This window comes from Hylobates moloch, unplaced genomic scaffold (assembly GCF_009828535.3).
Source record: "Hylobates moloch isolate HMO894 unplaced genomic scaffold, HMol_V3 SCAFFOLD_16, whole genome shotgun sequence".
Lineage (NCBI taxonomy): Eukaryota > Metazoa > Chordata > Mammalia > Primates > Hylobatidae > Hylobates > Hylobates moloch.
The window spans coordinates 32,390,099-32,413,101 of record NW_026652291.1 but is presented as its reverse complement, the minus strand read 5'-3'; the positions used below and the strand labels follow the sequence as shown (position 1 = coordinate 32,413,101).

General features: G+C 48.8%; 1 protein-coding gene and 1 non-coding gene across 9 annotated transcripts in view; both read left to right on the top strand.

Annotated features, from left to right (window-relative positions):
* DCAF4 (DDB1 and CUL4 associated factor 4) overlaps positions 1-14,050 on the top strand; it is a 33,288-nt gene extending 19,238 nt beyond the window's left edge. For 6 of the 8 annotated variants that reach the window (XM_032179711.2, XM_032179707.2, XM_032179712.2 and 3 more), the window contains exons 7-14: positions 636-779; positions 1,905-1,954; positions 6,502-6,581; positions 8,525-8,626; positions 8,750-8,847; positions 9,882-10,055; positions 10,739-10,853; positions 12,958-13,984. In XM_032179711.2, the coding sequence (XP_032035602.1) occupies positions 636-779; positions 1,905-1,954; positions 6,502-6,581; positions 8,525-8,626; positions 8,750-8,847; positions 9,882-10,055; positions 10,739-10,853; positions 12,958-13,151 (957 nt within the window). In that variant the 3' untranslated portion in view covers positions 13,152-13,984. Of the gene's footprint in view, positions 1-635; positions 780-1,904; positions 1,955-6,501; positions 6,582-8,524; positions 8,627-8,749; positions 8,848-9,881; positions 10,056-10,738; positions 10,854-12,957 lie in introns of all 8 variants that reach the window. The other 2 variants (XM_032179706.2, XM_032179705.2) reach the window with 2 other exon arrangements.
* A 3,571-nt stretch (positions 14,051-17,621) lies between these two features.
* On the top strand, positions 17,622-17,693 carry TRNAC-GCA (transfer RNA cysteine (anticodon GCA)). Its single transcript has one exon. It is a non-coding gene; the product is annotated as a tRNA-Cys (tRNA).
* The last annotated feature ends 5,310 nt before the right edge of the window (positions 17,694-23,003 follow it).

Genomic DNA, 23,003 nt, shown 5'->3' with positions numbered 1-23,003 from the left:
AAGTAGCCAGGCACAGTGGTTCTGCCTATAGTCCTAGCTGCTCAGGAGGCTGAGGAGAGATCACTTGAGCCCAGGAGTTCAGGGTTATCATGAGCCATGATCATGCTACTGCACTCCAGCCTGGGTGACAACAGTGAGACCCCACCTCTTAAAGAAAAATAGCCTACATTTGAATGCAGTCTTTTTCTATTGCACGTTTAATTCAATGTAATTTTTTTTTTCATGGTGGTAAAAAAAAAAATACTGGCTATGTAATAGGAACTAGCGTTTTTCCTATTGCGGCACAGCCTTCGTGATGGCACATGACACATTCCTCTGGGTGGATGCTAGGACTCTCCCAAACCCACTTCTGAGTGAGGTCATCATGCAGACCTCAGACTTTCTGGCCATGTCCCCTCACTGCCATTCTCATCCTTTCTCTTGAATTGTTAGATCAGACACCTGCTGGCTTTGCCCAGAGACGGCTGCACTGAGTTGGGGAAAGTGAGGTCATCTCCACTCTCGCTCATGGAGAGGAACTCTCACCTACTGAAAATGCACAGAGCATGGGGGCCAGGAGAGACGGGCAGGTCCCTCTTAGGCAACCCACCAGGCGCAGCGTGGGAGGTCACCCACTGCCCCCTTCCCTTCTCCAGGCAGATACCAACAGTGACCGGCTCTTCACAGTGAACGATGTTAAAGTCGGAGGCTCCAAGTATGGCATCATCAACCTGCAAAGTCTGAAGACCCCTACACTCAAGGTGTTCATGCATGAAAACCTCTACTTCACCAACCGGAAGGTACATTGCCCATCCCTGTAGCCTTTCTGCACACTTGACCCTGGGGGTAGTTCGGCAAATTCAGGGTAGAGGAGAGCAACTGGGGAAGAGGGCAGAGCATGGTTACCTCATTTTTCCATAAGACTTGATTTTTACTTGAGCCTAGGAGTTTCAGACCAACCTGCGCAGCATAACATGCATGGTGAAACCTCGTCTCTACAAAAAAAAAAAAAAAAAAAGAAAAGAAAAAATTATCTGAGTGTGGTGGCGCACACCTGTAGTCCCAGCTGCCTGGGGGCTGGGGGGAAGGTGAGGTGGGAAGATCACCTGACCCCAGGAGATCAAGGCTGCAGTGAGCCATAATCGTGCCACTGCACTCCAACCTGGGTAACAGAGCAAGACCCTGTCTCAAAAAAATGGATTTATAGTTGCTGAGAACCCATAGGGAAAGAAAAGGACCCCAGGAGTTTCTTGTCTTGGAAAAGAAAGTGAAATGAGATGGTTGGGGTAGGTTGAAGCAGCGCTTCTTTAACTGGTCCCCAGGACCGTCCCTCCAGGGGTTCAGGAGTTTACCTGAAAGGGCCCACACCAGGGCACAGAGTTCCTTGGAAATGGGCGACAGTGACTGTGGCCTGGGTGCGAGGGGTCCTGCCCTGTGTGTTGGAGTGATGCGTCATCCAGCCAGGCTGCAGCCAGCACTGAGGCTTAAACAAATAAGAGGAGCTTGCTGTCTAGGGAGCAACCTTTAAGTTGCAGTGAGGTGATGGCGGCATCCGTGAGAAGCTGTGACTTGCTATTCAGTTGAGGCATAAGCCGCAAGATGGATACAGGTTGAAAATGGCTTCTGGGTGAAGTGAGATACACCTTCAGAGTTCGGCTTATCCTCTGCCACTGTAGAAAATTCAGCCCTGCCCAGAGGGTATGCCAGATAGACCAGATGTCTCCCTGTGGGTCTGTTGAAGGACTCAGGCCTGAGGTTACTTCTGTCCTGCTCAAGCCCCGCCCTCAGAATGCTTGTTCTGGCCCATTTGAAGAGGAGCAGGACCTGAAGAGAGAAGTCACACGTCTATGTCCCCACATGTTATTCCATAGGAAAGCATATTACTGTAGAATAACTTTCCATCTCTCTGTGTGCTTCCTTACCAGGTGAATTCGGTGTGCTGGGCCTCGCTGAATCACTTGGATTCCCACATTCTGTATCCTTTGGCAGAGGAAGAGGTTTGGTGGGCAGGCCACACCCTGACATGGACCTGGGTATCTGTGGGCTTCGTGACATGGCATCTTAGTGACCAGAGGACTGGGCCCTTGTGCACTTATATCTCACGCTGTAGAAAAAAAAGCAGCGTACCTGGATAGAACACAAGGATGCCTGTGGAGCACAGAGAAGCAGCTGTGGTCCCATCATGGCTGTTTCTCAAGATGACATTGATGTCACTGTGTGGCAGACACTGTCTGGGCCTTCACATGCATGTGGTGGAGACAGGATGGGAACTCAGGCAGTCTGGCTCCAAGGCCGGCTCACTCTGCCACTGTGTGATGGGAGGCTCTCGGTTCACTACACAGACCCAGTATTCCTGCCAGAGAGCTGGTGTGGTAGCAGAGGAACAAGGTGGAAAGGAGCAGCACAGCCTTGGGGAGGAAGCCCAGCGCCTCCTGAGGCCAGGGAGGAAAACAGTGGTCAGGAGGGCAGGGTCCTCCTAGGGGAATCTGAGGGCAGGGTCAGAGAGGGGGTTCCTTTGGCAGTGGACATGGGTCTGTGGGCTCTGGGCCTCAGGTGCCTGCTGGCAACAGCTTTTTAGAGCACTCATCACACTAGTTTCTGCCTTCCTGGAGAGTGAGCAGAGCCACTTTGCTGAGAGCACAGTAGTACAGTGTCGTGGTCCCTGGCCTCTGGGACCCTTGGGGGCTCTTGATATGGCACAAGACTTGACTCACCCAAAGCCACATGTTAATGACTCTTGTCCTTGGTTCATTCTCTTATTAAATGTGTTCTGGAAACAATGTGACTACTCATTGTACTTCACACCTACTTCTTGAGTTGTGGTGAGGTTAACATTAGTTAACTCCTGTGAATGCACCTAGCAGTTTCTGGCACATCATTGGTCCTCAACAAATGATAACTGAATCAGAATCTTTTTTGTAAATTTTATTTGTTTCACAGTACTCTATTTCAAAGGAGTTTTTTGGATTTTAATTTTTTTCAGAGTATGGGGTCTTGCCCTGTCACCCAGGCTGGAGTGCAATGGTGCAATCATAGCTCACTCCAGCCTAGAACTCCTGGGCTCAAGTGATCCTCCTGCCTTAGCCTCCCGAGTCACTGGGACTGTAGGTATGCACCACCACACCCAGCTTACATTTCAAAGGGTGGTAGAGCCTAAATACATTAGCGACCTGATTACAAATTTATATAAGGCACCAAACTATGTGTGTTCTCTAAATTGAAATTTTTATGTGGCTTTCATTTGATGGGGTTCTGTAGGCTAATGGGACTGACCGCATGTTACTATGATGATTTAACCTGAGGGCTAAAGAGGCCAAGCTCTGCAGAGAGCAAAAACAAGAACCTCGCTCTCATTTCCCATCTTTTAAAACAGCATGGTGTTCTCATGTTTCTGTGGGCTAAGGAGAGGGGAAAAAAAAATCCATGTAATTGGGCTTAAAGGGATGGATGGTCCAACGCTTCATCAGTGGCTCGCCCTCTGGTGGCCGTTTCTGGTAATCTTCGTGCTTTTGTGCTAAAGATTTTTTGTGCTGCTTCAGAAGTTGAGGTAACTTTTTCCCTTTAGAAAAATGATACTTTGTTCAGACCTGCACTCTGCATTTTCCCTGCAAGAGTGGTGGGAAGTTAGATGGAATTCTTTCTACACTTTTTGGGCCCTTAGTTAACCTGTGGCCTGTCAAAGGATTAAATCTTAGCCTGGCTCTATAAGTACTCAAAGTTTGAGTATAAATAAGCTGAGATTCAGCAACAGTAACTAACATGCACATCCCACTTTCTTCACTTCCTTGCCCTCCAAACCCAGAAGCAACATAAGTTTATTTAGTGGCGGTGTTCTCATTTACAGTTTCAGCACCCTCTATATCCTGGAGATACTTAACTTAGAGCTTACCACCCAGAGCAGTATGTCACATACACATCACATACTCAGATAGTCAAGAATGTCACCTGGCCAGGCACGGTGGCTCACACCTATAATCTCAGCACTTTGGGAGGCCAAAGTTGGGGGATTGCTTGAGGCCAGGAGTTTGAGACCAGCCTGGGCAATATAGCGAGACCTCTCTACAAAAAAAATAATAATAATAAAATTCTATTAGCTGAGCATCATGGTGCATGCCTGTAGTTCCAGGTACTCAGGAAGCTGAGGCAGGAGGCTCACTTGAGCCCCGGAGGTCAAAGCTGCAGTGAGCTGTGATCACACTACTGCACTCCAGCCTGGGTGAAAGAGAGAGACCCTGTCTCTTAAAAGAGAGAGAGAAAAGTGACTGGGCACAGTGGCTCATTCCCATAATCCCAGCACTTTGAGAGGCCGAGGCAGGCGGATTGCTTGAGGTCAGGAGTTCAAGACCAGCCTGGCCAACATGGTGAAACCCCGTCTCTACTAAAACTACAAAAATTAGCCAGGTGTGGTGGCACGCACCTGTAATCCCAGCTACTCAGGAAGTTGAGGCAGGAGAATTGCTTGAAAACCCGGGAGACAGAGGTTGCAGTGAGCCAAGATTGCGCCACTGCACTCCAGCCTGGGCGACAGAGCAAGACTCCATCTCAAAAAATGTATATAAAAATAAAATGTTTAAAGAGATTTTTAAAAGTTACGTGATTGCTTTTCAGATATTTACATTTTCCAGTGAGGAATATGTGTGGTCATTCAGACAACACCTATCAAGTATATGCAGTTACAAGGAGACAGAGACAGGCAACTCCACAAGTCTTCAGTGTAGGAGGAAAGCTGCATGCAGGAGGGATTGCAGCCACCTTCCTGGTGGGAGACCCATGAGGGCAGGAAGAGGTCAGGGACTCCTAATAGGAGGAGTTGGGAGAAAGCTTGGTATGTTTGGCAGCAGTTTGATATTCATGATGTCACTGGCTAGGGAGCAGGGCCTTTCAAAACTGAATGCTTGCTCAGGGCTGTGGGAGGTCCCAGGGGTTGTGATTGTGGAGTCATTTTTTAAAATGATTCCTTTGGTGGCATTGTTGGGGGATAGACGGACGAGAGCAAGTCCTCAAACAGAAGCTGCTGCAAGACTAAGGGCGGCGGTGAGGGCGTGAAACGACGTAGCAGGAGTGGAGGGAAGGGCACCAAGAGGCAGGCGCAGGTTCTAGCCCAGGCATCTTGTGATAGGATAAGGCTCAGGATAGACCTCCCTACATGGCCGTAGGACAGAACTGGAATGTTTCCATCAGATTTAGAAACCAGGAGCTCATTGAAGATTGTGGTGAGAACATTTCTCTGGAAGGGTGAGGGTCAGGCCTGGGTTTCAATGGAGGAAAGGCGAGGGAGGGAGAATAAATACAGGCTCCTCTGGAGTGAAGTTTGGCTATGAGGGGAAAAGGAGAGGAACTGTGTCAGTCAGAAGACACACACGTAGGCAAGGGTATAAAGGGGCAGGTCAGAGAGGGAAATCCAATGACTATGCTCGTGTGAGCAGAGACACCCACATGTAGTCAGGGAAATGCAAGTTTAAATAACAGGTATCACCTGGTACCCATTCAGATAAGCAGAAATTTTAAGGGCTGGTAGTGAGATTCTGTGCAATGCCATTTCTGTATTTTTTTTTAAACAAAAGCTGCTTTGTATTATTTACTGACAAATATATGTAGCGGAAATATGGCATGGCTTAGAAGAACTTAGACCAATTTGAGAAGAACAGTTCTCTTTGGGTAGAGGAGAAGGGAGAATTGGACTAGGGAGGGATCAGAGGGCTTTTTGGGATTTTTAATAGTATTTTATTTTTGAGACATGGTCTTACTCTGTCACCCAGGCTGGAGTGCGGTCACATGATCACAGCTCACCACAGCCTCAACTTCCAAGGCTCAAGCAATCCTCCCACCTCAGCCTCCCAAGGAGCTGGTACTACAGGCACACACCACCATGCCCAGCTAGTTTTTGTATTTTTTGTAGAGACAAGGTTTTGCCGTGTTTCCCAGGCTGGTCTTGAACCCCTGGGCTCAAGTGATCCTCCCGCCTCAGCTTCCCAAAGTACTGGGATTACATAGGCAGGAGCCACCACACCCAGCTTTTAACTATATCTGATTTGTTTTTCCCTTTAAAAAACATCTGAAGCTGGCCGGGCACGATGGCTCACCCCTGTAATCCCAGCACTCTGGGAGGCCGAGGCAGGCGGATCACCTGAGGTTGGGTGTTCGAGACCAGCCTGACCAACTTGGAGAAACCTCGTCTCTACTAAAAATACAAAATTACCCAGGCATGGTGGCACATGCCTGTAATCCCAGCTACTCAGAAGGCTGAGGCAGGAGAATCACTTGAACCTGGGCGGCAAAGGTTGCGGTAAGCCGAGATCGCGCCATTGCACCCCAGCCTGGGCAACAGGAGCGAAACTCCATCTCAAAAACAAACAAAAACATCTGAAGCTAAATGTGGACAGTGTAAACGCATGTTGAATCTGGGCGGTGGGGGTTACTCTGTCCTAGGTTATGTGCCATATGACCTTCTGAAGGGTAAATGTCCATGCCTCCTCCCAGAGGGGAGCCTTGTGCCTAACTGTCCTTAACAGCTTTTTCCAGGCTATGCCTCATGGGACTCGCAGAGACTCCAGGCTGTGCCACCCTGCTCCCAGCGTCACTGTTCGTCAATAGTCACCCAGGTACAGGGTTCTCTTCCTTTAAAGAAATCTGTCCTCTGTCTCCCGAGAGCTGTGTGGGGGTGGCTTAGAGAGAAGTATGGAGCCGCTGCAGAGGCACTGTGGGAGGATTCCCTAAGCCTGTCCCAGGGTTAGTACCAGAAGCATGTGCTTTTTTACAGCATCTGCCCCTTTTTACCCATCTTGGGCCATTTCAGTCATTTCAGCAGCCAGAGCAGACTTAACGAACAGATTTGGATGCCTATGCACATCATTCAGAAAACACCTCCGAAGGTCCAAAGCACCTCAGGTGCTGTCAGGGATACTTAACAATCTGCCTACGTTAAGGCAATTTGACTCCTCCTTCCTGACAGCATTCTGGATATTACATTTTCAGTCTATCAGAAAATTAGGATCAATAAGACAAGGGTGAGAGGCCTCTTAAGAGTGTGGGCTTCAGGCAGACCTGGCACGAATCCCAGCTCTGCCCCTTGCCAACTTGAATGGAATGTTGAACCTCTCTAAAGTGGACAAGGCCTTCCCAGTCCACATCCATGGAGAATTAGGTGAGATCGCGCACATTTAGCCCAGTGCCTGGTATTTCATTGCACAGCAAGCTTATGAGGCAGGAGTGTGTCTTACCACCATTTTACAGATAAGGAAACTGAGGCAGAGAGTTTCAGAATTTGTCTTAAAAAAGTAATTTTTAGTGTTGGAGGTCAGGCTCACAGTACCCTTTGGGGAGGTAGTAATTGGGAAAAGGATGTGAGGGAGGCCTCTGGGGTACTGGATTGTTTTATGTCTTGTCTTGTCTTTTCTTTCTTTTTTTTTTTTTTTTTTTTGAGATGGAGTTTCGTTCTTGTTGCCCAGGCTGGAGTGCAATGACACGATCTCAGTTCACCGCAACCTCCGCCTCCGGGGCTCACGCGATTCTCCTGCCTCAGCCTCCCAAGTAGCCAGGATTACAGGCATGTCCCACCACACCCGACTAATTTTTGTATTTTTAATAGAGACAGGATTCTCCACGTTGGTCAGGCTGGTCTCAAACTCCTGATCTCAGGTGATCCACCCGCTTCAGCCTCCCAAAGTGCTGGGATTACAGGTGTGAGCCACCGCCCCTGGCCTGGATTGTTTTATTTCTTAACCTGGGTGGTGGGTACATGGCTATATTTAGTTTGTGATAACTCACTGAACTGTATCCTTACCATCTGTACATTCTATCAATGCAAAAGTTTATTTTAAAAAATATTTTGTCGAAGCACAGTGGCTCATGCCTGTAATCTCAACACTTTGGGAGGCCAAGGCAGGATAATCGTTTGAGCCCAGGAGTTCAAGACCAGCCTGAGCGACATAGCAAGACTCCAATCTCTACAAAAAATAAATAATTAGCCATGTGTGGTGGCTCACACCTGTGATCCCAGCTACTTGGGAGGCTGAGATGGGAGGATTCCTTGAGCCTGGGAGGTTGAGGGTGCATTGAGCCATGATCACACCACTGCCCTCCAGACTGGGCAAAAGAACAAGACCCTGTCTTTAAAAAAAAGTACTGATATCAGGGAGGTAGTATACTGTTGGAGGTAAGGTGGCTCCTTATCTCTATCTCTTGCCATTTATGTGTGTGTGTGTGTGTGTGTGTGTATACACACACACTTGCCTGAGATCACATAGCTGGTAGGTGATCGAGGATCGGAGCCACCTTACCTCCAACAGTATACTACCTCCCTGATATCAGTACTATTCATACTATAAACACGACTACTGGGAATGTTAACATAGATGCATTTTCAGAATAACCACTTGTGAGCCAGGCATCCCAGCTGAGTCTCTCTTGCAACCACAAAACCCAGAATGGGGCCAAAGATATAGACCCTCTGAGCAGCTGTGGGCATATTTGGATGTTTTCCGAACCCAGTGGTCCCTGGCCTGCCTAGAAGGCAGCCACACTTTACATTCTCCTATCCCCTTAGCAGGAATAGACCGGCCTGGCATGCTCTGCAGTTTCCGGATCCCTGGTGCCTGGTCCTGTGCCTGGTCCCTGAATATCCAAGCAAATAACTGCTTCAGTACAGGTGAGCCTGGCTCCCCAGGTGGCCAGAGAAGAAGCCTTAACAGGCCTTAAAACCCCATGTAGTTGTCCCTCTCCCCAGACTACATGTGACGTAATCTTACCAGCCCATCTCTGTCTCCACCAGGCTTGTCTCGGCGGGTCCTGTTGACCAACGTGGTGACGGGACACCGGCAGTCCTTTGGGACCAACAGTGATGTCTTGGCCCAGCAGTTTGCTCTCATGGTTGGTTGGATTGGGACAGGCAGAATATAAAAGTTTGCCCTATGTCGAAATTTGGCCAGATTGAAATTGGACTCCCCTGTGCCATCTAGTCCTCTTTGACAGGGGAGCAAGAGCATCAGAAAGGATCAGTGGGTTCCTTTGTAAGGGTGTCTGAGCCGAGTGAAAGTTGGTTGATCCAGAAAGGCTGGCCTGAGTTGCTCTAAACAACCTCTCATGGAAAGGTATTGTGAGCAGTTCTTAGGTATTCGGATTTACCCAGTAGGACAAACCATTTTTAAAATTGTATAAGCTAAACACCAATTCTTCACAGCTCTCAGGTTATATATATTTTATATATTTAAAAAAATCAGGCCAAGTACAGTGGCTCATGGCTGTAATCCTAACACTTTGGGAGGCCAAGATGGGTGGATCATGAGGTCAGGAGTTCAAGACCAGCCTAGCCAAGATGGTGAAACCCCTTCTCTACTAAAAGTACAAAAGTTAGCCGGGCGTAGTGCTGGGCGCCTGTAATCCCAGCTGCTCGAGAGACTGAAGCCGAATTGCCTGAACCCGGGAGGTGGAGGTTGCAGTGAGCCAAGATCGCACCACTGCACTCCAGCCTGGGCAACAGAGCAAGACTCCGTCTCAAAAAAAAAAAAATTGTGGTCATTACTATATTTCACAGACTTTTCTCTAGAAAATGCCATCTTTCCTTAAAAGTGAATGAACCCACTAACTGCTTTTGGTGGAGATGGGGTGCTATCTCTGGGACTTCAGAGAGAAAGGCCAAAGGGGACAGTGCAGGGGGGTGGGGGGTAGCTCCTAGGAGCTCCATGCTACCCATGAGGAAGACACATGGGGTCTGGTTCTTCTAGCCACTAACAAGGAATCATCCTCCCTTCCAACTCCATTGAGACCCAAACTCTGATCAGCACGTGTCTAATCACACCATCTGACCCAGAGCTGGAAGAGGGGTTGTATCAGGAGGACCTGCCCTGCCCAGTATCAGAGGGATGTCATGGTAGCCAGGCACCGAGCAGTCCCTCTTTCCGCAGGCTCCTCTGCTGTTTAATGGCTGCCGCTCTGGGGAAATCTTTGCCATTGATCTGCGTTGTGGAAATCAAGGCAAGGGGTGGAAGGCCACCCACCTGTTGCATGATTCAGCAGTGACCTCTGTGCGGATCCTCCAAGATGAGCAATACCTAATGGCATCAGACATGGCTGGAAAGGTAGGGGATCATGGACTTTCTCAGGCCACAGGGTCTCGTGGCCCAGAGCCCTACCAGGTGAAAGGGCTCTGCTGAAGAGGTCCTCATACCAAGACCCCAGGCAGGGGAAGTTCGCTGAAGACCAAGTGATTTGTAGGCCCTGTATGGGGACTGCTTTGTTGACCATATGAGCCTAATCTGACGTAAACAAAAGTGAAAATGATTCTCTGGTTATGTGCCTTCTTTTTTTTTTTTTTTTTTCGAGATGGAGTCTTGCTCTGTCGCCCAGGCTAGAGTGCAGTGGTACTATCTTGACTCACTGCAACCTCTGCCTCCCAGGTTCAAGCGATTCTCCTGCCTCAGCCTCCTGAGTAGCTGGGATTACAGGCATGTGCCACCAGGCCCGGCTAATTTTTGTACTTTTAGTAGAGATGGGGTTTCACCATGTTGGTCAGGCTGGTCTCGAACTCCTGACTTCATGATCTGCCCACCTTGGCCTCCCAAAGTGCTGGGATTACAGGCGTGAGCCACTGCACCCAGCCTGGTTACATGCTTTTGATGGACTCCAAGGCTCAGGAATTCGAGATGGAGATCTTCATGACCTGCACAGGCCACTGGAGACCACCTTGCCTTCCTGGCTTTGCACTTGGGGACCACCATGGTACCTCCTGGCCCCTCCCTGATGGGGGTGCTTCTTTCCACAGATCAAGCTGTGGGACCTGAGGACCACGAAGTGCATAAGGCAGTACGAAGGTCACGTGAATGAGTACGCCTACCTGCCCCTGCATGTGCACGAGGAAGAGGGAATCCTGGTGGCAGGTACTTGAGGACGGAAGGGGAAGTTCCACCCCATCAAATACTGTCTCTCAGGGGCGATCCCAGCAACTTCAGCAGCAGAGGGAAAAGTTACCCCAAAACAGAACTGAATCAAGGGGAGTGTGGACAGTTGGGTGGGGAGACTAGGAGGGAAGTAGAATTGGATATATTAGTAATCAATGGTGTAAATAAATGTCCACCAGGTGGACAGCCTCATCCCATGTCAGTGGGCAAATGTCACTTCAGAAACAGGCAGGTGGGGAGGTCCTGGGGAGCCTGGGTTTGGAGTTTGAGTGGATTTCATCAGGCCAGCATTATCCCACCACACAACTATCTTATCCAAAAACTTGAGCTCCCTGTTGTCTCTACTCACATTTCCACCAGAGGATGCTGAGAAAAGAAGTTATGGTCATTGTAAAGATTCTTGGCCCTGGCCCGGCGCGGTGGCTTACGCCCGTAATCCAACACTTTGGGAGGCCAAGGAGGGCAGATCACAAGGTCAGGAGATTGAGACCATCCTGGCCAACATGGTGAAACCCTGTCTCTACTAAAATACAAAAATTAACTGGGCATGGTGGCACCTGTGTGTAATCCCAGCTACTCAGGAGTCAGAAGCAGGAGAATTGCTTGGACCAGGAAGTCGGAGGTTGCAGTGAGCTGATATCACACCACTGCACTCCAGCCTGGCGACAGAGCAAGACTCCGTCTCAAAATAAATAAATAAATAAATAAATAAATAAGATTCATAGCCCCTTTACTACCATCCCTGTGGCTCCATGATCTGCAGATTAGGAGCAGCTATCTGGCCACTAAGCCCCCCTGGAAGGGAGTTACCAGTTGATTACAGATGATGGTGGCTATAGTGTAATCAGACAGTGTGCAGGCTCAATGCTTTCACACTGAAATAGTGGCTGCTGACACTGCAGAATGTGTTCTCAGTCTTCAAGAATTGCCACCTCTACTGGTATTCCTATAGAAAGGGCTTATTCCCCATGGAACATTTTTGTGGCTAGGAAGCATCACTTTGTTAGGACGTTCATAAACTTATTTACTATTCTCATCAACACCAGGACTTTGCTTCCTTTTTAAGTCGATTTTTCACCTATTTTTATCACAGAAGAGTCTTGTGAGCTGGATGATAGAGAGAGCTCAGCCTTGCTGAGAGGCAGATGCAGGTAGTCGCCAGCTGCAGTAATAAACCGCAGCCGGGATTCAGCTTCAGCCACGATAGCACTTCTGGTCTTAGAGTGATCAGAATCACAAATGTGAAATCCATGACTGCCCAAGGCCTGTCCTCTTCTCCTACTGAAGGTCTCCAGTAGTGTATATCATGTTTCTGGGCTGCTGTAACCCATGCTGTTGTATGTCACAGTCCTCAGAACTGGAGCCCTGAAGACTTAAACTGGTCCTAGGAACTGAAGCATTAAACCAGAGAGAGCTGTGGGGAGAGTTGTCAACCTAGCCCATCCCCAGGATGTAATGACTTTGACAGATCTTTTACTATAACATGAAAAGATCAGGCCAGGCGTGGTAGCTATAATTCCAGCACTTAGGGAGCTTGAGGCCAGGAGTTTAAGACCAGCCGGGGCAACACAGCAAGACCCTATCTCAAAGAAAAAAAATTAGGCATGGTGGCACACACTTGTAGTCCCAGTTAACTCAGGAGGCTGAGGCAGAAGGATGGCTTGGGCCTAGGAGTTCAAGGCTGCAGTGAGCCCTGATCGCACCACTGCACTCTAGCCTGGGCGACAGAGCAAGACCTTGTCCCTAAAAAATGGGGGAAATCAGTTGCATGTCACCTAGACCAGGTGGGCCGCACTCACACTTGAACGTCCCGTGACATCAAGAGCAGCAGAATCCCCAGACATTAGCCAGGATACCTCCGAGCCACTCATGGCATCACACAGCCAACCAGGGCATCTTGTCATTGTTCTAGCACAACAGGGCGACTTGGGTTATCCATAGAAATACTGTCCGTTAATGAGTTTGTGTTTTGGCTCACATGAAATCACAGCCCTGAGGAATCTTGGGAAGCCATGTCCACATGTAGGTAAGTTTTCCTTTGCATTCTCTCACTAGCCTGCCATATGTCTCTCCTCTTTCCTAGTGGGCCAGGACTGCTACACGAGAATCTGGAGCCTCCACGATGCCCGCCTACTGAGAACCATACCCTCCCCGTACCCTGCCTCCAAGGCTGACATTCCCAGTGTGGCCTTCTCGTCGCGGCTGGGGGGCTCCCGGGGCGCGCCGGGGCTGCTCATGGCTGTCGGGCAGGACCTTTACTGTTACTCCTACAGCTAATTCTGCAGGGTACAGCCGAGAGCCATGTGGATTTGACTTACGGGAGTAAAGTGTAACTTTTTACTGCATCTAATGAGGGCGTTTTAAGTGACACTCAGTGTACACAGATCCCATCCTCTGGCTGCTAGGAGAGAAGTGCTGAATGTTCCATGTGGCGACACTCAGGAAAGTTATTTGAGTTAAATTGCTGGCTCAGAGAGCTTCGAAGTCCTTTTCATAAAAGGTACCTCTTTCCTTTTCTTACTGAATTCTTAGAACTCAGTTAACCCTCCCTGCCTTTTCTTAACAAAAAGGACTTTTCTAAGGACTGAAGATTGGTAAAAACGAAAAGCTTCTTCCACCAAGAGCCCATTGGAGAAGCCCAGCGATGAGACGGTGAGATGGTTTGAGTCCTTGGTTCCTGGGTCGCAGGAAGAAAGACCTGCATCCTGCATCTGTACTTGGGGAAGCCAGCAGAGAGGACGGGGAGGTTACTTCTCTAAGTTTCTGCAGAAATATTGAAGGCTGGAGTTTGGAATCCTTAAACTTGGCCTTCTCAAACTCAGCAGCAGATCTCCGGGATTCTCCTGTTATTATCCAAAGACATTGGAAGGAAAGATAGATCTTCTTACATGCTAGAAGTTTTAAACAGTCCTTAACATGCCTTTGTTGAAGCACCTTCCAGAATGTAAGGTTCAGCAGCTCTGGTTTCTATTACAGTGACTTGAATGTCAGATTCAAGGGCCTGGCGTCAAAGGAGATTGGTTTTGACTTTTTGTAATCTAGGAGCGACGGTTTGTGAGATGTTTATTCAGTGTTAAAGAGCCTGTTTTTCTACCAAACAATAAAACCAAGAGAAGAATCATGGTGTGACATGCGCTTCTGCGAATGACTTAGGAGATCATGAAGCTTGGGCTGCTGGGACCAACTTTCATAGCCTTCCTGGAGAGCTTCCCTGGGCTCCTCCAGACCCACTCTGCCCTCATCATCTGTCCATCTCCACCCTGCTCTGTGCATGCCCAAAAGACTCACCTCTGGACTAGGTCAGGGTTCCCTGGCTCCCAGCGGCTAGGTAGGTTCAGCCAGTGGGAAGCAGCAGCAGAACACAGAGGGCAAGAGGAGAGGGAGGTGGGATCGCTGGTTCCCCGGCTCCCTTCTGGTTGGGCTATGGGTGGCTGTAACCAAAACCCACCACTTCTATTGGAAAGTGCTCAGAGAGAGCCGGGTTCCAACAACTCTTCATTTGTCCCTTCAGACCTACAGCTGGTCATCACACCTCACTTGCTGGCCCAGGATGCCTCACTAGGTAGACTCACAGTTCTCCACTTGAATGTGGCCAGTACCCTGACTAATACAGCATATTCTATAAAGAACCAAAAAAATTTTTTTTTTTTGAGATGGTGTTCTGTACTTGTTGCCCATGCTGGAGTGCAATGGCGCTCTCACCGCACCCTCGACCTCCTGGGTTCTAGTGATTCTCCTGCCTCAGTCTCCCGAGTAGGTGGGATTATAGGCGCGTGCCACCACACCTGGCTAATTTTGTATTTTTAGTAGAGATGGGGTTTCTACACGTTGGTCAGGCTGGTCTCAAACTCCTGACCTCAGGTGATCTGCCCGCCTCGGCCTCCCAAAGTGCTGGGATTATAGGCATGAGCCACTGCACCCAGCAATTTATTTTTATTTTTTATTTTTTTTTGAGACATGGTCTTATTCTGTCACCCTGGCTGGAGTGCAGTGGCACGATTTTGGCTTACTGCAACCTCCACCTTATGTGTTCAAGGGATCCTCCCACCTCAGCCTCTCAAGTAGCTGGGACTACAGAGACAGGGTTTCACAATGTTGCCCAGGCTGGTCTTGAACTCCTGAACTCAAGTGATCTGCCCATCTCAGCCTCCCAAAGTGGTGGGATTATAGGCCTGAGCCACCGCACCTGGCCCGGTTCTTAAATATATTTAATCTGTCCTCCCCAGTTACCTAAAGCTCTGACCTGTTCCCTCTCCCACCAGCAAACCCCAGGGCAGTTTGCACTGTGCCCCCTCAGCATTGTGGCTGACAGTCTTCTGTGTTCTCTTCCCCACATTCAGGATCATGGTGGCGCAGGAAGGGATGGCTGGATAGTAGAATACATCCTCCACATCTTCAGGAAAGGACAGAGATACCTCAATAGGAGAAGTTGGGCAGGAACAGGCAAGTGCTGCCTCCATTTCCAGCCTCATCATGGTTCCTGGGCCATAGTGAAGCCTGGTTGAGGGGAAGAGGCCCAGGGACTGCATCCTTCCAGCTTTTCTTCACATACACAAGCAGATGGTGCCACAGTGCTCCCTGATATTAGCTAATAAGCACCTAATGTATGTCAGCCCCCCCCCCCCTTTTTTTTTGAGACATGGTCTCACTCTGTCGCCCAAGCTGGAGTGCATGAGTTGCAGTAGCACAATTACTACTCACTGCAGTCTTGACCTCCTTGGGCTTGAGCAATCCTCCCACCTCAGTCTTCTGAGCAGTTGGGCCCACAGGTGTGCACCACCACACTCAGTTAATTTTTTATTTTTTGTAGAGATGGAGTCTCCCTATGTTTCCCAGGCTGGTCTTGAACTCCTAGGCTTAAGTGATCCTGTGGCCTCAGCCTCCCAAAGTGCTGGCATTACAGACATGAGCCATTTGTAAGGCGCTTCTCACCCTCACACTAACCCCACGGCACAGTTTGGGAAACAAGTTTCTTGAGTTAAAGTGGTTTGGCAAGAAGGGCTGAGCTGGGATTAAGATTCCTCGCTTCCCAACTCTGAAGCCCCTGTTCCCCTCGCTGCTGCATCCTGCTCATATTCCAGGCCCAGGCTAACAACAATGGGGAAGAGTTGAGAGAGCTTTTTCTAACAGGGTAAACCCTCCTCCCAGCCCAACTCCACCATCCTGGGCCACTCCTCTACTCACATGATCCTTTGTACCATTTGGTCCAATTGATCTTGATCTCATCCATTTTTTCCACATAGGTCAGAGACAAGGGTGAGATTTTTCTCATTTCTCATGGGAGAAAGGCAAGCTCTGCCAAGCCCAGAATTTCTGGCCCCTCCTGTCCCAGCACAAACCATTCACAGTCTTCCCACAATTATTCCTGGTTCGGGGTTTTATTTCTGGGAAGCCTTCTGTCCCTCAACCTCACCAGCCCTTGGCTTTTCAGCTCAGAGGCTCAAGACATTTGAGGATTGCATGTTCGGCTGTGGGCATGGGGAATGCAGTGACTACGCCTGGTTGGCATCCCATACCACACCCAGGGGAATGGGGAAGCCAAGAGGTGGACTGAATGTAGGCTCAGGCCTCTCCTTGCCCCCAAGGGCATCCTCTCCAGCAGGTGACTGGGCATGACCACTACAGTGCTGATCTCAAACCGGTCAATGGGTTCAGTGGGAGGTTTGGCTACCACGGGAACACCCCAGCTCTCCGTCGGAGCACGTCTGTCTTTGGAGAGGTCACCCACTTCCCACTGTTCTAACAGCATCTCTTCCCTTCATAGCCCTCAACATGAATTTCTAAGACAGATATTTAGATGAACTCTTAATGTTATTTTACATTAAAAAAAATTATTTTTGTCTCCAAGTGTGCCGTTTCTTCCCTGAGATTGGAGGAAGGAGCCAGCTGTACTCTCGGCTTCTCTTCCCCCTGGAGAGGAGGTGAGACGAGAAAGGGCTTCTCGGGCCTATGCCCTTGCACTCCATACCAACCAGTGCCAGCTTTGAAAGGTGAGGCTTCAGTTCTCCCCTGCCAGTGGGATAAGAAGGAGCCACAGTATTCAACCTCAATAAAACACTTCGCCAGCTATCAGCAGGACGCCAGGGTCAGAGCTGGCTATTGTTTCCATCGAGAACAGAGCAGAGGCCAAGCTCCGTGGTATACATGTGTAATCCCAGCACTTTAGGAGGCCGAAGTGAGGCCGAGACGGGAAGATTGCTTGAGCTCAGGCAGTTGGATCACTTGAAACCAGCCTGGGCAACATGCCAAAACCCTGTCTTTACAAAACACACACACTCTCTCTATACATAGAGAGAGAGACTCTCACTCTTAGCCCAGGCTGGAGTACAGTGGTGTGATCTCAGCTCACTGCAACCTCCACCTCCAGGGTTCAAGCAATTCTCCTGCCTCAGCCTCCCTAGTACCTGGGATTACAGGTGCCTGCCACCACGCCCAGCTAGTTTTTTTGTATTTTTAGCAGAGACGGGGTTTCACCATGTTGGTCAGGCTGGTCTCAAACTCCTGACCTCACCTTGGCCTCCCAAAGTGCTGGGATTACAGGCGTGAGCCACCATGCCCAGCACAGGTTGTCATTTTCAAGTGTTCCCTTTCAGTTTATTGGTGGCCAAGGGAAAAGCCAAAGCAGATGATGGATAATTAAGAAGGTGGGGCTTTAGAACACAAAGCTTGCCAGAACTCTAGTGTGGGTGGAACTTGATTGTATTGAGTCACTATAAGTGGACAAGGAAGGAGCTTTTGCTAGGTGAAGGGGGTATAGCTCAGCGGTAGAGCATTTGACTGCAGATCAAGAGGTCCCCGGTTCAAATCCGGGTGCCCCCTTCCCGGATGTTTTCTCATTTAGAAGTAAATACTGTCAGCTACAGTGTCACCAGAAAAGATAAAGGAATTTTCAACTTGCTCTTGTGCTAATAAAATTGTTCCTCCCACATTCCAGCTGACCATTTGGACAAAAAGCCCCTTTAGGACCTCCGTTGTTTTCCATTAAGACCAAGTACCTGAGGAGATTCTAAATCTATGAGTAAGTCTGAGAGCTGTGAACACAATTTGGCCATCGGGTGTGTGTCGGAGTATATATAAAAATGTTCCTTCAGCCGGGCGCGGTGGCTCACGCTTGTAATCCCAGCACTTTGGGAGGCCGAGGCAGGTGGATCACGAGGTCAGGAGATCGAGACCACGGTGAAACCCTGTCTCTACTAAAAATACAAAAAAAAATTAGCCGGGCGTGGTGGCGGGCGCCTGTAGTCCCAGCTACTCGGAGAGGCTGAGGCAGGAGAATGGCGTGAACCCGGGAGGCGGAGCTTGCAGTGAGCCAAGATTGCGCCACTGAGCGAGACTCCGCCTCAAAAAAAAAAAAAAAAAAAAAAAAAAAAAAAAAAAATGTTCCTTCAACATTGAATTAAAACATGAAAGAAGGGCCAGGCGCAGTGGCTCATGCCTATAATCCCAGCACTTTAGGAGGCTGAGGTGGGTGGATCACTTGAGTTCAGGAGTTCAAGACCAGCTTGAACCACGTGGCAAAACCCCGTCTCTACTAAAAATACAAAAATTAGCCAGGCGTGATAGTGCGCGCCTGTAATCCCCGCTACTTGGGAGGCTGAGGCAGGAGAATCTCTTGAACCCAGGAGGTGGAGACTGCAGTGAGCCAAGATCATGCCACTGCACTCCAGCCAGGGTGACAGAGAGAGACTCTGTCTCAAAAAGAAAAAAAACCTCTTTGATGACATCCTTTGCCATGGTCTTTAACGCTATGCAACCGTAACTAACCACTTTATGGGGTTTTCTCTTTGTCAGTTTTACAGTGGCCCACCCTTTACTCTAGTTTCTTGTCATCAACCTTAATTAGGGTGATCTGGTGTTCAGCACCAAGGGTCTTCACCAGCCACATAGGCAGGCTCATCACAGTTGGGGGCAGCACACAAGGATGGGCCCAGAGCTTGTCTAAGGCTTTGGCAGCTTCTCGAATTCCACGTGCTAGGCCATCGTGGATGAGGGCAGCCTTTGGGACCTTTTGTAAAGCAGTATTAAGGTCCACGACACCTCCAGCAGTGATGCCTTCCTGGGCCATGGCGGCGGGTTAGCGGGGAAGCTGACTCTTGGACACACCTGAGCCTCTGCCTCCGCGACTCAGTGGCAGTGGGGAAACAGCAGCAGTTTGTTCTTGGTTAACACTCTGCACCTAAAATGTGGTCTAGGTTGCATGAAAAGGGGTTAAACTTGGCCAAGAAGTTGATTAAGCATTTTGGCCAGTTTGCTTGTTACCACTGGTGTCATAAAGATTAGTATGTTACAATCTCCGAGCATTTTTCTTTTTTTTTTTTTTAGACAAGGTCTCACTCTGTCACCCAGGCGTGATCTTGGCTCACTGCAGCCTTGACCTCCCAGGCTCAAGCAATTCTCCCACCTCAGCCTCCTGAGTAGCTGGGATTACAGGCGTGTGCCACCACACCGGTCTGATTTTTTAGGTTTTGGGGTTTCTTTTTTTGTAGAGACAGGATTTTGCCATGTTGCTCAGGCTGGTCTAGAACTCCTGGCCTCAAGCCATCCACTCGCCTTGGCGTCCCAAAGCACTGGGATTACAGGTGTGAGCCACCGTGCCTGGCCTTGAAGGATATTCCATTTTGCCCTACTCCCCAGGTGACAGTGAAAGATAGCAAATGAGCAGGTGATTGTGACAGCAGCACTGAGCTGTGATAGACCCTTTGCTAACTAGCTCAGTGTTTGCTTACTTATAGCCTTCTAGAGACAACAATGAATGGCACACACTGGTTATCAAAAATGTCCACAAATACTGGCCGAGTGTGGTGGCTCATGCCTGTAATCCCAACACTTTGGAAGGCCAAGGCAGGCAGATCACTTGAGGTTGGGAGTTCAAGACCAACCTGGCCAACCTGGTGAAACCCCGTGTCTACTGAAAATACAAAAACTAACTAGGTGTGGTGGTGCATGCCTGTAATCCCAGCTACTCAGGAGGCTGAGGCAGGAGAATCCCTTGAACCCTGGAGGCGGAGGCTGCAGTGAGCCGAGATTGCACCACTGCATTCCAGCCTGAGCGACAGAGTAAGACTCCGTCTCCAAAAAAAAAAAAAAGAGCCCACAAATAAATACTGCCTCATGTCCCGTGTTGCTGTGGACACCTGAGAATCTAACTGGCCCAACATGGTTTGGAGGGCACTGCCAGCCTCCTAGGTGTCCTCAGCAAGGTTCCTTATAGCAGGCGTCCTTCATCGAACACCGAGTCAGCCCCTCCCTATTACCTGTCAACCCTAGATCTGTCCTGGTCTAAATCTTCCACCTAACCATCTCCAAAAACAATTTCAGGCTAAACTCCATTTCTTCTTGATTTCTCCATTTGTACGTGTTGCTAAAAGGCTCTGGTCCCACTCTAAGTCTGTCCTCTCCAGTCTATCCACTGTACTGCCACAGGAATGATCTTTCTAGATCTTCGCTTTCGATGGCTTCCTGTGCCTCAGATAGAGGGTGTGGTCTTTTGTGATCTGACCTCATATGCCTCTCCATCCTCTTGCGCCATCTCTGCCTCACACCTGGTGCTCTCGGGACACCACGTTTCAAGCCTGTCCCCCACACACCCGGGCCTTTGCTCAAGCCACCCAACTCCTTTTCATCCAGAAAAGTCCAACTTTTAAGGCTCAGTGTAAAAGACACCTCAGGGAAGTTTCGCTTCCCCAGCACTTCACGCAACTAGACACTTGTTACGATGGATGAACAATTTTTTGTTTTGCCAGCATGATTTCATTTTCATTACTACAACCCTAGAAAGTAAATTTCCACACTTTACAGAAGAAAAAAGTGAATCTCAAGAGAGTGATTTGCCCAAGGTCTTCTGCTGCTAAGTGTAGCAGAGCCAGCTGAGGCTCCTACTGAAGTTCAAGACTCCTCGTGTTGGGGAGAATGGGCTTCTTACTGTTCCTCTGGACATTTAAGATCTTCTTGGGTTCAGTTCAACAGTTTCCCCTTTTCTCCCTCTTTGCTTAAGACTCACTGCCTCAGCCTCCCACAGTACCTTCTGGCCTGGGCCTGGCTATCGTATCTTTGCTCACGTCTCCCTGCTTGCTCCTACTACCTGCCTGCCTGCTTGCACTCTTGGCTTCACGTGAATAAAGGCAGCTGTTGCAATACCGAAAAGGATATTCTCTGTAGATGCCATAATCTGAGCAAAGGCACACAGACACAAATGCTCCTGGTAGTCCAGGGCAGCCAGAACTGAGGTGCCGTGGTGGATGGGAAATCCATTCAGGCTTTGCTTGTGTTGCAGTATTTTTGTGTTTGTTTTCACAGAGACAGGATCTTGCTATGTTGCCCAGGCTGGTCTCAAACTCCTGGCCTCAAGTGAACCTCCCGCCTCAGCCTCCCAAAGTGCTGGGATTATAGGCACGAGCCATTGTGCCCAGCCAAGTTCCACTATCTTTGGATATGAAATGGAGTTATCTAAGGATAAAGCCAGAGCGTCAGAGAGATTCTGGCTGGAGTTAAGGGTATGGCCAGTTTAAGGTGGCCGTTGAAAACGTGGCAGTGGATAAGTCCCTCAGTACAGCATCAAGTACTGGAGGACTGCACGGCCCACTGTCTACAAATGGTAGTTTCAAAGATGGCTCTGTTCACGAGACTGTCACTAAATTACAGATTATCTAATCCCAGAAAACCCCATACCCTATGAGCTTTAGTGTTCATGAGTGACGATTTCCAAAGTACATTAAAAAAAAAATTATACCAGGTGCAATTTAAGAGTTAGGAGTTAGAATGTACTCAGATTTTGTACAGTAACTAAAACATCCTATTCATGATGAGAAGAATTACAGACTACGATTGTGGGTTCCACTGTCTCTCCCTAGTGATGGTAGGTCTGAAATGGAAAATGCAAACATAGCTGCAAAATTAACATTAAATCACAATTTTTTTAACAATTGGAAGCTGGCCAGGAGCAGTGGCTCACGCCTGTATCCCCTGCACTTTGGGAGGCCAAGGCAGCAGATTGCTTGAGCCAGGAGTTCAAGACCAGCCTGGGCAACACAGCAAAACCCCATCTCTATAAAATTAAAAAAAAAAAAAATTGGAAGCTTAGCTTGTGTTATAGGCTAGATCAACTTGCTTCATCTCTCAGCCAGTGAGTCTTTCTAGTGAAAAATAAAGCTGCTTTTAGTGACAAAGTGTGACTGCCCTCGGCCATGAGAATCTCCAAGGCCAATGGAAATGATCAAAGCTAAGCTTGCTGACCACACTAGCAGTCACCTTGATTCTTACCTTTCCTCCTAAGAAGATACTGACCTTACCTGCAAATGCAAAAGAATTAACAAGTTGTAAAGGGGAAGGAAAACAGGGGGAGAAGCTCAACAGTGCGATGGTGATAGAAGGGGTCCGGGGCTGCCTGGACTCAGGCCAGCTTGGAGTGTGCCGGGCAACGCTGGGCTTCTGATACTCTAGGAGCCAGTGTCTTAGGCTGTAAGACAAGAACCCTACTGCGGACCTTCCAGTGTGGTTGTGACAATTAACCATGTAAAGCTCCTAGCATAGTGCAAGGCACGTTAAAAAGCACCTAAATATTGGTTCTGTTTGCTTTTCCGGTTCCCAAATAAATCAGCAGTTAAACCCAAGGGATGTGTAAGGATCCCACTTGGTCTCATTGATCAGGAGACCATGTCATTCTCAGCCACAAGTTGCAATCTCCAGTCACAGCCCTCAGGGATATGTTCAACCATTGTCTCTACCTATGAGCAAGTCTTTTAAACCAGAAAGTGATTAAAAGCCTTTCCGTGGCTCCCCCTGAAAAGGAGAGGGGACGAAACTCTGTTACTACATGTCAGGATAGTGGTTACTCCTGGTGGGGGGAGGAACCAGGAGTTCTTGGAGGACAGCCATGTTCTGTTTCTTAATCTGGGTGCTGATTGGTTATGTAGTATTCAGTTTGAGAAAATCAAGCTGAAGTACAGATGTATAATAGTTCAATAGGTTTGTTTTTGTTGCTAAGACAGGGTCTCACTCTGTCACCCAGGCCGGAGTACAGTGACATCTCCGAGGCTCAAGCAATCTTCCTATCTCAGCCTCCCCAGTAGCTGGAATTACAGGCGTGCGCTGCCACACCCAGCTTTTTTGGGGGGAGGGGTTGGTTTTCTT